At 41.5% G+C, this 12,209-nt stretch overlaps 1 protein-coding gene across 1 annotated transcript; it reads left to right on the top strand.

Moving 5' to 3' along the window:
- LOC118673488 (olfactory receptor 1509) lies at window positions 1–930 on the top strand. The gene has a single exon (XM_036344396.1). It carries the CDS (start codon window positions 1–3, stop codon window positions 928–930), a length of 930 nt encoding a protein of 309 aa, XP_036200289.1.
- Window positions 931–12,209: the final 11,279 nt, after the last annotated feature.

Raw genomic sequence — 12,209 nt, 5'->3', positions numbered from 1 at the left:
ATGGATGCACTAAACCAAACAAGAGTGACTGAATTTGTCTTCTTGGGACTTACTGATAACTGGGTACTGAAGGTATTATTTTTCATGGCGTTCTCAGCCATGTATGTGCTCACTCTTTGGGGGAACATTCTCATCATGGTCACCACAATCTTTACTGAACATCTCCATAGCCCTATGTATTTCTTCCTGAGCAACCTGTCGTTTATTGACATCTGCCACTCATCTGTCACTGTGCCCAAGATGCTGGAGGGTTTGCTTTTAAAGAGAAAGACCATTTCCTTTGACAACTGCATCTCACAGCTCTTCTTCCTCCATCTGTTTGCCTGTGCTGAGATCTTTCTGCTGACCATTATGGCCTATGATCGTTACGTAGCCATCTGCACGCCGTTACACTACACCACTGTGATGAACATGAGGGTCTGCATACAGCTTGTCATTGCGCTCTGGCTGGGGGGTACTGTTCACTCTCTGGTGCAGACCTTCTTGACCATTCGTCTGCCTTACTGTGGCCCCAACATTATTGACAGCTACTTCTGTGATGTGCCGCCTGTCATCAAGCTGGCCTGTACAGATACATATCTCACAGGAATGCTGATGGTGTCCAATAGTGGAACCATCTCCCTCGCCTGCTTCCTGGCTTTGGTCACCTCCTACACAGTCATCTTGGTTTCTCTTAGAAAACAGTCAGCTGAAGGGCGCTGGAAAGCCCTGTCTACCTGCTCAGCTCACTTCATGGTGGTTGCCCTCTTCTTTGGACCATGTATCTTCATCTATACTCGGCCTGATACCAGCTTCTCCCTTGACAAGGTGGTATCTGTTTTTTACACAGTGATCACCCCTTTGCTGAATCCCCTCATTTACAGTTTGAGGAATGAGGAAGTAAAAAGTGCTATCAAGCACCTCAGACAGAGACAAGTTTTTTGTGTGTGAAATTGTGTACATGATGGTCTTGGGATTGCACATATAATTATGGCCAAGTCTTTAATGAGAGAGTAAAAATAAAGAAACAAAATCATTAGGTGCAGTGGCATGCAGCAGTGCAGACTTGTGCATGAAAGAGAGGGACTTGTTGACTATTACTTAAATAAAGAAGAAGATCATGGTGGAACATATAAGGAAAAAGAATGTGGAAAAGTTTAAAGAAGGTTTCTGATTTCACCAATAAAAGAACATAATTTGGGCACAGACTCATTTTTAGGAACAGGTTATAGTTGAGAGTGAACCTACTTTCTTGATTTGTATTGTTCTGTGGGTTACTGACTCTGGGAAGCTATATACCACACCTGTGTTTTATACATTACTAGAGGCCACGTGCACAAAATTCATGCGAGGGTGTGTGTGTGTGTGTCCCTCAGCCCAGCCTGCACCCTCTCCAATCTGGGATCCCTCAGGAGATGTTCACAGGGATTGGGCCTAAACCGGCAGTTGGACATCCCTCTCACAATCTGGGACTGCTGGCTCCCAACCGCTCGCCTGCCTGCCTGCCTGATTGCCCCTAATTGCTTCTGCCTGCCAGCTTGATCTCCCCCTAACCACTCACCTGCCAGCCTGATCGATGCCTAACTGCTCCCTGCAGGCCCGGTTGCCGCCAACTGCCCTCCCCTGCTGCCCTGACCTGATGGCCTGATCACCCACAACTGCCCTCCCCTGCCAGCCCAATCACCCCCCAACTGCCCTCCCCTGCCAGCCATCTTGTGATGACATGGAGGCAGCCATCTTGTGACAACATGGAGCGGCCATCTTGTGAAGACATGGGGCGGCCATCTTGTGTGAGGTTGTGATGGTCAATTTGCATATTACCTCTTTATGATATAGGATACTGGTTTCAATCTTGCTCTCAAATGCAGGGTGTTCCAAAAAATGTATGTGCACTTTAACAGCTGATAGCTCAATTTTGAAAATTAGATTTATTTTACCAAACACTGCTTTTATAATTATTCAAAGTGTGTGTATACATTTTTGGACACCCTATTTATTTTCAATGTGTTTAAGCCTTTACTCATTTCCATTGAATTAAATTTTGCTACTTTTGAAAGTGATTCTCTACCAAACTTATGAACCTTGGTTGTAGAGAACATTTTATAACTTGACCCCAAAGGCAAGGGAAATAAAGGCAAAAAACAAATGAATGGGATTATATAAAACTAAAAAGTTTCTGTACAGCAAAAGAAACTGACAATAAAACAAAGAACAGCCAACCAAATGGAACATATTTGCAAACAGTAGCTCCAACAAAGGTTTAATTTCTGAAATATATAAAGAACTCATCGCCCTAGCCGGTTTTGCTCAGTGGATAGAGCATCGGCCTGTGGACTGAAAGGTCCCGGGTTCGATTCTGGTCAAGGGCACATGCCTGGGTTGCAGGTTCGATCCCCAGTGGGGGCCGTGCAGGAGGCAGCCGATCAATGATTCTCTCTCATCATTGATGTTTCTATCTCTCTATCACTCTCCATTCCTCTCTGAAATAAATAAAATATATTAAAAAAAAGAAAAGAAAAGAAAAAAAAAGAACTCATAAAACTCAACACCAAACAAACACCCCAATCAAAAAATGGGTAGAGGACCTGAAAATACACTTCTCTCAAGAAGACATAAGAACAGCCAATAGATATATGAAAAGATGTTCAACCTCACTAGCAATTAGGGCAGTGATGGCGAACCTTTTGAGCTCGGTGTGTCAGCATTTTGAAAAACCCTAACTTAACTCTGGTGCTGTGTCACATACAGAAATTTTTTGATATTTGCAAACATAATAAAACAAAGATTTATATTTTTGATGTTTATTTTATATATTTAAATGCCATTTAACAAAGAAAAATCAACCAAAAAAATGAGTTCATGTGTCACCTCTGACACACATGTCATAGGTTCGCCATCACTGAATTAGGGAAATGCAAATCAAAACTACAATGAGATACCACCTCACACCTGTTAGAGTGGCCATTATCAACAAGACAAGTAATAACAAGTGTTGGAGAGGTTGTGGAGAAAAGGGAACCCTCATTCACTGCTGGTGAGAATGTAGACTGGTACAACCACTATGGAAAGCAGTCTGGAAATTCCTCAAAAAATTAAGAATAGAGCTACCATATTACCCAGCAATCCTTCTCCTGGGTAGATACCCCAAAACCTCAAAAACATGTATTCATAAAGATAAATGTACTCTAATGTTCATTGCAGCATTATTCATAATGGCCAAGACATGGAAACAAACAAAATGTCCTGTAGTAGAGGACTGGATTCAGAAGATGTGGTACATATACCCAATGGAATACTACTCAGCCATAAGAAAGGATGAAATACTGCCATGTGCAATAACGTGGATGGACCTTGAGAATATTATACTAAGTGAAATAAATCAGTTAGAAAAAGCTAAGAACTATGATTTCACTGATATGTGGGATATAAAACTGAAACTCAGAAACACAAACAGCAATATGGTTGCCAGAGGGAAGGGGGTCCTAATATATGGTGACAGGAGAAGATTTGACTTTGGGTGATGGGCACACAGTATAATATACAGATCTTTTAACATAGAAACCCACATCTGAAACCTATATGATCACATTAACCAATGTCACTCCAATAAATTAAAAAACAACAACAAACCAGCTCTTAGGGGAAAAAAAGTGATTTTCTTATTATTTCTAATATTCTTTGTGTTTTTATTTTGACAACATTAAGGTGGATATGTATAAAGTATGTATTTTAAAATAAACATTATCAAGGTAAAATTTAATTACATAAAAGACAACCATTTTAATTGTAAATTTTGACCAATTTTTACAAAGGCACATATACACCAATGTAACCACCTCCCTAATAAAGATATAGCATATTTCCAACATCTCCAAAAGTTTCTTCAGCCTCTTCCCAGCCAATCCCTCTATCTCCATGTAAGCATCCAAGGGTCTTATTTATTAATTTTTTTTAAATATATTTTATTGATTTTTTACAGAGAGGAAGGGAGAGAGATAGAGAGTTAGAAACATCGATGAGAGAGAAACATCGATCAGCTGCCTCCTGCACATCTCCTACTGGGGATATGCCCGCAACCCAGGTACATGCCCTTGACCGGAATCGAACCTGGGACCTTTCAATCCGCAGGCCTATGCTCTATCCACTGAGCCAAACCGGTTTCGGCCCAAGGATCTTATTTTTATCACTATAGATTAGATTTGTCTTTTCTAGAGTTTCATATAAATTACATCATACGATATGTACTCTTCTGTTCCTTTACTTTTTGCTTTGCATGTTGTTTCTGAGGTCAATCCATGTCTTTATGGTATCAGTAGTATGTTCCCTTTTATTGTTGAGTAAACATTATTTTTTTAAAATTACAGTTGATATACAATATTATATTAGCTTCAGGTGTATAGTCCTGTGATTAGACATTTATTTAACTTATGAAGTGATCACCCCGATAAATCTAGTACCCATCTGATACCGTGTATAGTTATTACAATGTTATTGACTATATTCCCTATGCTGTCCTTTACATCCCCATGACTATTCTGTAAATACCGATTTATACTTCTAAATCCCTTCACCTTTTTCACTCATCCCCCAACTCCTCTTCCATCTCACAATCATTAAAATGTTCTCTGTATCTATGAATCTGTTTCTGTTCCACTTGTTTATTTTGTGTTTTAGATTCCACATATAACTTAAATCAACTGGCATTTGTCTTTCTGACTTATTTCACTTAGGATAATATCCTTGAGGTCTACCCATGTTGTTGCAGATAGCAAGATTTCATTCTTTTTTAAATGAATCATATTCCATTGTATATATGCACCACTTCTTTATCCATTCATCTATTGATGGACACTTAGGTTGCTTCCATGTCTTGGCTATTGCAAATAATGTGGCAATAAACAAATGGATGTATATGTCTTTTCAATTTATTGTTTTGGGTTTCTTTGGATAAATGCCCAGAAGTGTAGTTGCTGGGTCTTTCTTTGTATCTTGTTATAGCCTTTGTTTTAAAGTCTATTTGTCTGGTATATGTATTATTACCCCAGCCTTTTGTTTGTTTTTTTTCCATCTTCATGATATATTTTTTCCCCATCCCTTTACTTTCATTCTGTGTGCATCTTTCCATCTGAAGTGAGTCTTGTAGACAGCATATGTAAGAGTCTTGTTTTGTGATCCATCACTCACCATATGTGTTTTGACTGAAGCATTTAATCCACCATTTGCATTTAAATAAATTGTTGCTCAGCCCTAGCTGGTTTGACTCAGTGGATAGAGCGTCAGCCCTCAGACTGAAGGGTCTCGGGTTCAATTCCAGTCAAGGGTATGTACCTCGGTTGTAGGCTTGATTCCCGACCTGAGTCACGATGCGTCGGGGAGGCAACCAATGGATGTGTCTCTCTCATGTTGAAGTTTCTCCCTCTCTGTCTCTCCCCCTCCCTTTCACTCTCTCTAAAAATCAATGGAAATACTCTAGTCAGTTTGGCTCAGTGGATAGAGCATTGGCCTGCAGACTGAAGGGTCCTGGGTTCAATTCCAGTCAAGGACATGTACCTAGGCTGTAGGCTTCTCCCTGGCCCAGAGCCCTGATCAGGCTTGTGCAGGAGGCAACCAATCGATCTGTGTCTTTCACATTGATATTTCTCTCTGTCTTTCCTTTTCTTCCACTTTCTTCAAAAATTACTAGAAAAATATCCTTGGATGAGGATAAAAAAAAAAAATCAATGGAAAAATATCTCTGGGTGAGGATTAACAATAACAACAAAAAAGTAATTGTTGCCTGGATGGTGTAGCTCAGTGGTTGAGTGTCAACCCATGAACCAAGAGATCTCACTTCAATCCCATGTCAAGGCACATGCCCAGGTTGTGGGCTCAGTAGGGGCCATGCAAGAGGCAGCCAATTGACGTTTTTCTCTCATCAATGTTTCTATATCTTTATCCCACTCCCTTTTTCTTTTCATTTCTTCCTTCGTTGATAGATATGTATTTATTGCCATTTTATTATTTATAGTAGAGGCCTGGTGCATGGATTCATGCACTGGTGGGGTCCCTCAGCCTGGCCTGCACCCTCTCACAATCTGGGACCCCTCAGGGGATGTTGGGCTGCCTGTTTTGGCCTGGCCTATGGAGATCGGGCTAAAACCAGAAGTCTGACATCCCTCGAGGGATGGACTAGTGCTCTAACTGCAGGAGCCGGGGAGTAGCCGGAGCCTGGGCTGGGCGCTGCACCACTCCTGCTCATCCTGGCCTCATGCACCTGCCGCTGCTGCAGCTTGGTAGTGCTGCCAGGGAGGTGGAAGAGGCTTGCACTGTGGCAGCTGTGCTTGCTGGCCTCGAGCCCGGCGTTTGGTGCCCGCCAGTCAGCTGAGCAGCACTCCTTCTGTGGGAGTGCACTGGCCACCAGGGGGCAGCTCCTGCATTAACTGTCTGCCTCCTGGTGGTCAGTGTGCATCATAGCAACTGGTCAATTGGTCGTTCAGGCATTTGGTCATTTGGTCACTTAGACTTTTATATATAATTTATTTATTTTTTCTTCTTATTAAAGAAGACCTTGTTGTAGGGAGTGGCTATAGGGTCAAGCCTCGGATTGACCTGTGGCAGGGCCACAAACAAGCCCCAGCTTAGAGGGCAGAGGTCTCTTAGCATAATTAAGCTTAACCTTATAGCCCTCCCTAGTTCCTTCCTAGGTAGCTAATGAGCTGTAGAGGTGCAGCAAGTGCTGCCAAAACAAGGTGAAACTCACAAGAACACTGTAAACATGTTGACTACTACCCTTGTTTTGATCTGACTATAAAATAAAGCTTTCGGCTTGCAGGCTGGGTCTTTTCTTTGTCCTCATCCAGGCACGGGAGATCCGCAGAGCCCCAGCTGTATTCCCTTGTCTGTCTTCTTTAATACTTCGCTGCCCCTCCTCAGGTCCACCCTTGACCATGCTGGCACGGCACACCTTGTAACATTTCTCGTAATACGGGTTTGGTAGTGATGAACTCCTTTATCTTTATCTTGTTTGGGAAGCTTTTTATCTGTTCTTTGATTAGGAATGATAGCTTTTCTGGGTAGAGGAATCTTGATTGTAGATCAGCCGTGGGCAAACTACGGCCCTCGGGCCAGATCTGGCCCATTTGAAATGAATAAAACTATTGAAACAAAAGACCGTACCCTTTTATGTAATGATGTTTACTTTGAATTTATATTAGTTCACACAAACACTCCATCCATGCTTTTGTCCCGGGCCCTCTGGTCCAGTTTAAGAACCCATTGTGGCCCTCGAGTCAAAAAGTTTGCCCACCCCTGTTGTAGATCCTTGCTTTTCATCACTTTGAACATTTTGTGCTAATCTTTTTTGGCCTGCAAGTTTTCCATTGAGAAATGGGCTTACAGTTTTATGGGAGTCCCTTTGTAGGTAACTAATTGCATTTCTTATGCTGCTTTTAAGATTCTTTCTTTGTTTTTAACTTCTTACATTTTAATTCTGATGTGTCTTGGTGTGGGCATCTTTGGGTTCATCTTATTTGGGACTCTCTGCACCTCCTGGACTTGAATGTTTGTTTCCTTTATCAGGTTAGGAAAGTTTTCCATTATTATTTTTAAAAATAGGTTTTCAATTTCTTGCTTCTCTTTCTGGCACCTCCATAATGTGAATGTTGGTATGCTTAAAGCTTTTGGACCCTCATTTTTCTTCTTCTTCTTCTTCTTCTTCTTCTTCTTCTTATTCTTCTTCTTCTTTTTTTTTTTCTGATTTGATTGGGAGTTTTCTGCTTCCTTATATTCCAAATCACTGATCTGATTCTCTGTTTCATCTACCCCACTCTTGATTCTTTGTAACTTAGTCTTCATTTTAGTTAGTGTATCCTTCATTTCTGACTGGTTCTTCTTTATGGTTTCCATGTTCTTTTTATGCTGTTGAAATTCTCACTAAGTTCCCGGAGTGTGCTTATAATCATTGTTTTGAACTCTGTTTGCTTGCCTCCATCTAATTTAGTTTTATTCTGGAGATTTCTTCTGTTCTCCCATTTGAGACCTGTTTCTTGGTCTCTTCATTTTGGCTGCTTCCCTGTGATTGTTTCTATGTATTGGGTAGAGCTGCTACATATCCTGGACTTGGTAGAGTGGACTTATGTAGTAGGTGTCCTGTAGGGTCCAGTGACATAGCCTCCTTGGTCACCTAAGCTGGGCACTTCAGGTGTGCACCTGCGTGTGCTGTGTGCATTGTCCTGATGTAGTTGAACCTTGATTGCTGTTGGCGCATCACTGGCCAATAGGCTGTGAGGACTGTCTGAGCCTACAGTGGAGGAGCTGCTGTGCAGGGGACAACCCCATGGAGCAGAACTCACTTTAGTGGGGCTTTGGTGTCTGCTGAGTCTTCCCCTTGCATGTGTTGTTCGTGGAGATGATTGTGTTATAATCCAGTGTGGTCGAAGTTGACCACTAGGTGCACTGGCTCTGTGGCCTTCCATGGGGTACAAGGTCAGTCACTACCTATGTGACTCCTGGGACCACCTGGCATGAGCTAGAGAAACTCCTTGGGTGGGACAGCAAGTTGGGTGGGGCATGGTCTCAGGGAATCACCAGGGAGGGTTGAATAGTGTTAGCTGCATTGATGGAGACTTAGATATGGTGTCAGCCTGCTCTGTGTGTGTGTGGGGGGGCGGGGGGTGGGGGAGGGGCAGGCTTAGCAAAGGAACAATGGCCTCTGCCAGCACTTCTGTCTGGGAGAAAGCTGACTGGAGCCAGACAGTTCAGTTTCTCCCTTGTGTTCTGGTGCCTTTTGAGCTGTGGCCCTAGCGCTGGAGCTCAGGGCAAGTGAGTCCAAGTAAATCTTTGCTTGGACCCTAAAGGGGAATGTCTGGGACTCCAGGAGCTCTCCATCTCACTCAGCCACTGTCCCTGCTGGTTTTCACAGCCAGAAGTTATGGAGACTTCTTTTTATGACCTTGGAAACCTGGGCTGGGATTCTTTTGTGGGGCCAGGACCTCTTGCTCCTTACAGTGAACCTCTGCAGCTGAGATGTCCCTCTCAATTTTTAACCACCACACATGGGTGTAGGACGAGCCCAACTACATCTCCACTCCTCCTACCAGTCTCTATGTGGCTTCTTCTTTATATCCTTAGTTATAGGACTTCTGTTCAGCTAGATTTCAGGTGTTCTGTTATTGAGTTGTAATTTTGATGTGGTTATGGGAGTTTCCAAGTACCACTTTTTTTTTTGGGGGGGGGCGGTTAATCCTCACCACAGGATATTTTTAGAGAGAGTGAAAGGGACAGGGAGAGACACACAGAGAGAAACATTGATGTGAGAGAGACACATCAATTGCTTGCCTCTCATATGCACACTAGCCAGAGCCAGGGTTCAATCCTGCAACTGATGTACGTGCCCTTGACTGGAGTCGAACTCATGACCCTTCTGTCCATGGGCTAATGCTCTAACCACTGAGTAAAACCAGCTAGGGCCCAAGTACCACTTTTACCTATAAACACGCCATCTTGACCAGAATTGGGTGGTTCCAGTTTTTGATAATTATGAAGAAAGGGGCTATAAACATTTATATACAGGTTATTTTGGACACATTTTCATTTCTTTTAAGTAGATTTATTGGATCACAAGAGGAGTGTATATTTTACTTTGTAAGAAATTACAAGACTTTATCAAAGTAGTTGTATGATTTTATACTTTTATCAGAAGTATGAGTTCAACATTCAACAATTTGTATTGTCAGTTTTTAATTTTAGGTATTCTAGTGAGTGTGTGGTTTTATTCTTCATTTTCTTACTGAACAAAAATGTTGAGCATCTTTTCATTTTGCTGTTTCCAGATCTTAGCTATTGTAAATTGTGCTGCTATGAACATAGGGGTGCATATATTCTTTCTGATTGGTGTTTCTGGTTTCTTGGTATATATTCTTAGAAGTGTTATTATTGGGTCAAATGGGAGTTCCATTTTTAATTTTTTGAGGAAACTCCATACTGTTTTCCACAGTAGCTGCACCAGTCTGCATTCCCACCAGCAGTGTACGAGGGTTCCTTTTTCTCCACATCCTCACCAGCACTTGTCATTTGTTGATTTGTTGCAAAGTCTTCTTTATAAGTCACCAAAGTCATATGCAAATTCAATTTGTCTGATTTATCAGTGTTTGGGACCACTGTCATATATGCAGTCCATCATGGGCCCAAGTGTCAATATATGGTATATGACTGTAGTTTGATAAATATGGTATGTAAATTATTCTTAGCAAGGCATTTCTTTGATTTGGAGCACAAAGAATCTTAAGGACTTAGACATTTTGTGTGTTTTTTTTTCTTTCCTCTTCCTTCTATGCATTAACTTTTTCAAGGTATTCTTTATGTCTTCATTCCTTAGTGTATACATGATGGGGTTCAGCAGGGGGGTGACAGCAATGAAAAAGAGACACTATCTTGTCCTCTGGAAGACTGATGGATAGACGAGAGTAGATGAAGATACGATGTCCCAGGAAGAATGTGACTACGGTGAGGTGGGCTACACAGGTAGATAGGGTCTTTCACCAGATATGCTGTTTCAGATTCAACAGGATGATTGTGTAGGGCACCACAAGAACCACAAACAGACCACAGCATTTAGTCCACTGTTGGGGATGATGAGAAACTCCATGTGGGTATCAGTGCAGGCCAGTTTGATCACCTGGGATACATTGCAGAAGTTGTCAGTCTCATTAGGATCACAGTAGGGCTCTGTCATGATGCCCTAAGACAGTAATTTCAATGATATAGTTTTCAGAAGGCAGAAGCTTTTCACCAAGCTACTGGACAACTGTCAATGTGGCTGAGCATTTAAAAAAAAAATATTTAGAGGAAGCTGGATAAAACCCTGGAAACCTTGAAAAATCTGGAGAGGGTGAGGGAAGCTTGCTTCTTTTCCATCACTTAGTTGAGGGCTGACTTGCTCATTCTTAAGTTAGAGTTTAAGGTTGCAGCCTAATGTCATCACTATCTTGATTAGATTATCCTTAGCTCTTTTTAAGGTCTAATTCTGTTGCATGGCCCACAAATAAAACAAAGTAATTGTTTTATTTTATTTTAAACTAGTTTAATTTTTAAATTTAAATATATTTTTATTGATTTCAGAGAGAGGAAGGGAGAGGGAGAGAGAATTATTGACTGGCTGCCTCCTGCATACCCCCTACTGGGGATCGAGCCAAACCTGGGCATGTCTGCTGACCTGACTCATGGGTCAACGCTCAACCATTGAGCCACACTGACTGGGCTAAATTAATCTACCTTTGACCCAAGTCTCATTCTTTTTTTAATACGAAATGTATATATTTTATAGATCACAAGATTTTAGCCCTTAAGGGACTTGAGAGTTTCCTACTCTATTTTTGTTTTCATCTCACAAATAGAGAAAATGAGGCTCCGCGAGGTAAAGCAACTGGCCCAAGTTCACAGAGAATTGGAGTACTAGCTGAGTCTAAAGCTCAAGTCTCCTAATTCCTGATTTAGGCTGTCTCCAGTCTACCACCACTCTGACCTGCCTTTTGGTGGTGATAGGCTTAATTTGAATTTTTTTTTTTCCTGGAAAATGCTGTTGGAGAAAGATGAGGAAGTAAAGGAATGTTTTACGTATTCTTTGAGCTTTTAATAATATCTTCTGATTTTAAGTTGTGCCTGGTTCTAGGGATTATAATCTGTTCTAAACTTTCAGAAAATGGGCTTCAGAAACAATGTAAATGTACTTAGATGTATCTCTGTATTCTTCCTCCTCTTCACAGCAGTAAAATAGAGGGAAGAGGCTCTGTGATACACAACCATGACCAATTTCAAAACCACAGATTCACTACGTACTTAAATAGACGTTTGTGCTAGCTCTGCAGGAACTGGCTCAATTTGGAATTTTTCTCACCCACTGATGGACAGAGTGAGCCAATGAGCCTGGGGGAGGGATCATTTCTCTCCTTTTCTAGTATAAATAAAAAAAGCCTTTGTATCTGTGGAGTCACTGTCCGTAGCTGCCTTCCCATGATGAAGGAGTCTGTCTCATGCAGATTGAAACGGACGAGAGCCAGATCTGGGAGGAGATAATGCAATGGGGATGCTTCCTGTGGGGTGTTGGTGCTAAATGAGTTCAGTTATTAGATGTTCAGAATGAAATATGCTAAAATTCTCACATTTAATTAGGCTATTTTTCAGTCTTGATAATTCTTTTGTATGAACGTGACATGCTAATCTTTTCATTATCCCATACATCTTAGTTTTTTCTT

Source organism: Myotis myotis, unplaced genomic scaffold (genome assembly GCF_014108235.1).
Source record: "Myotis myotis isolate mMyoMyo1 unplaced genomic scaffold, mMyoMyo1.p scaffold_m19_p_1, whole genome shotgun sequence".
Taxonomy (NCBI): Eukaryota; Metazoa; Chordata; class Mammalia; order Chiroptera; family Vespertilionidae; genus Myotis; species Myotis myotis.
The sequence above is the reverse complement of the archived record's forward strand: the minus strand, read 5'-3'. Positions and strand labels throughout refer to the sequence as shown.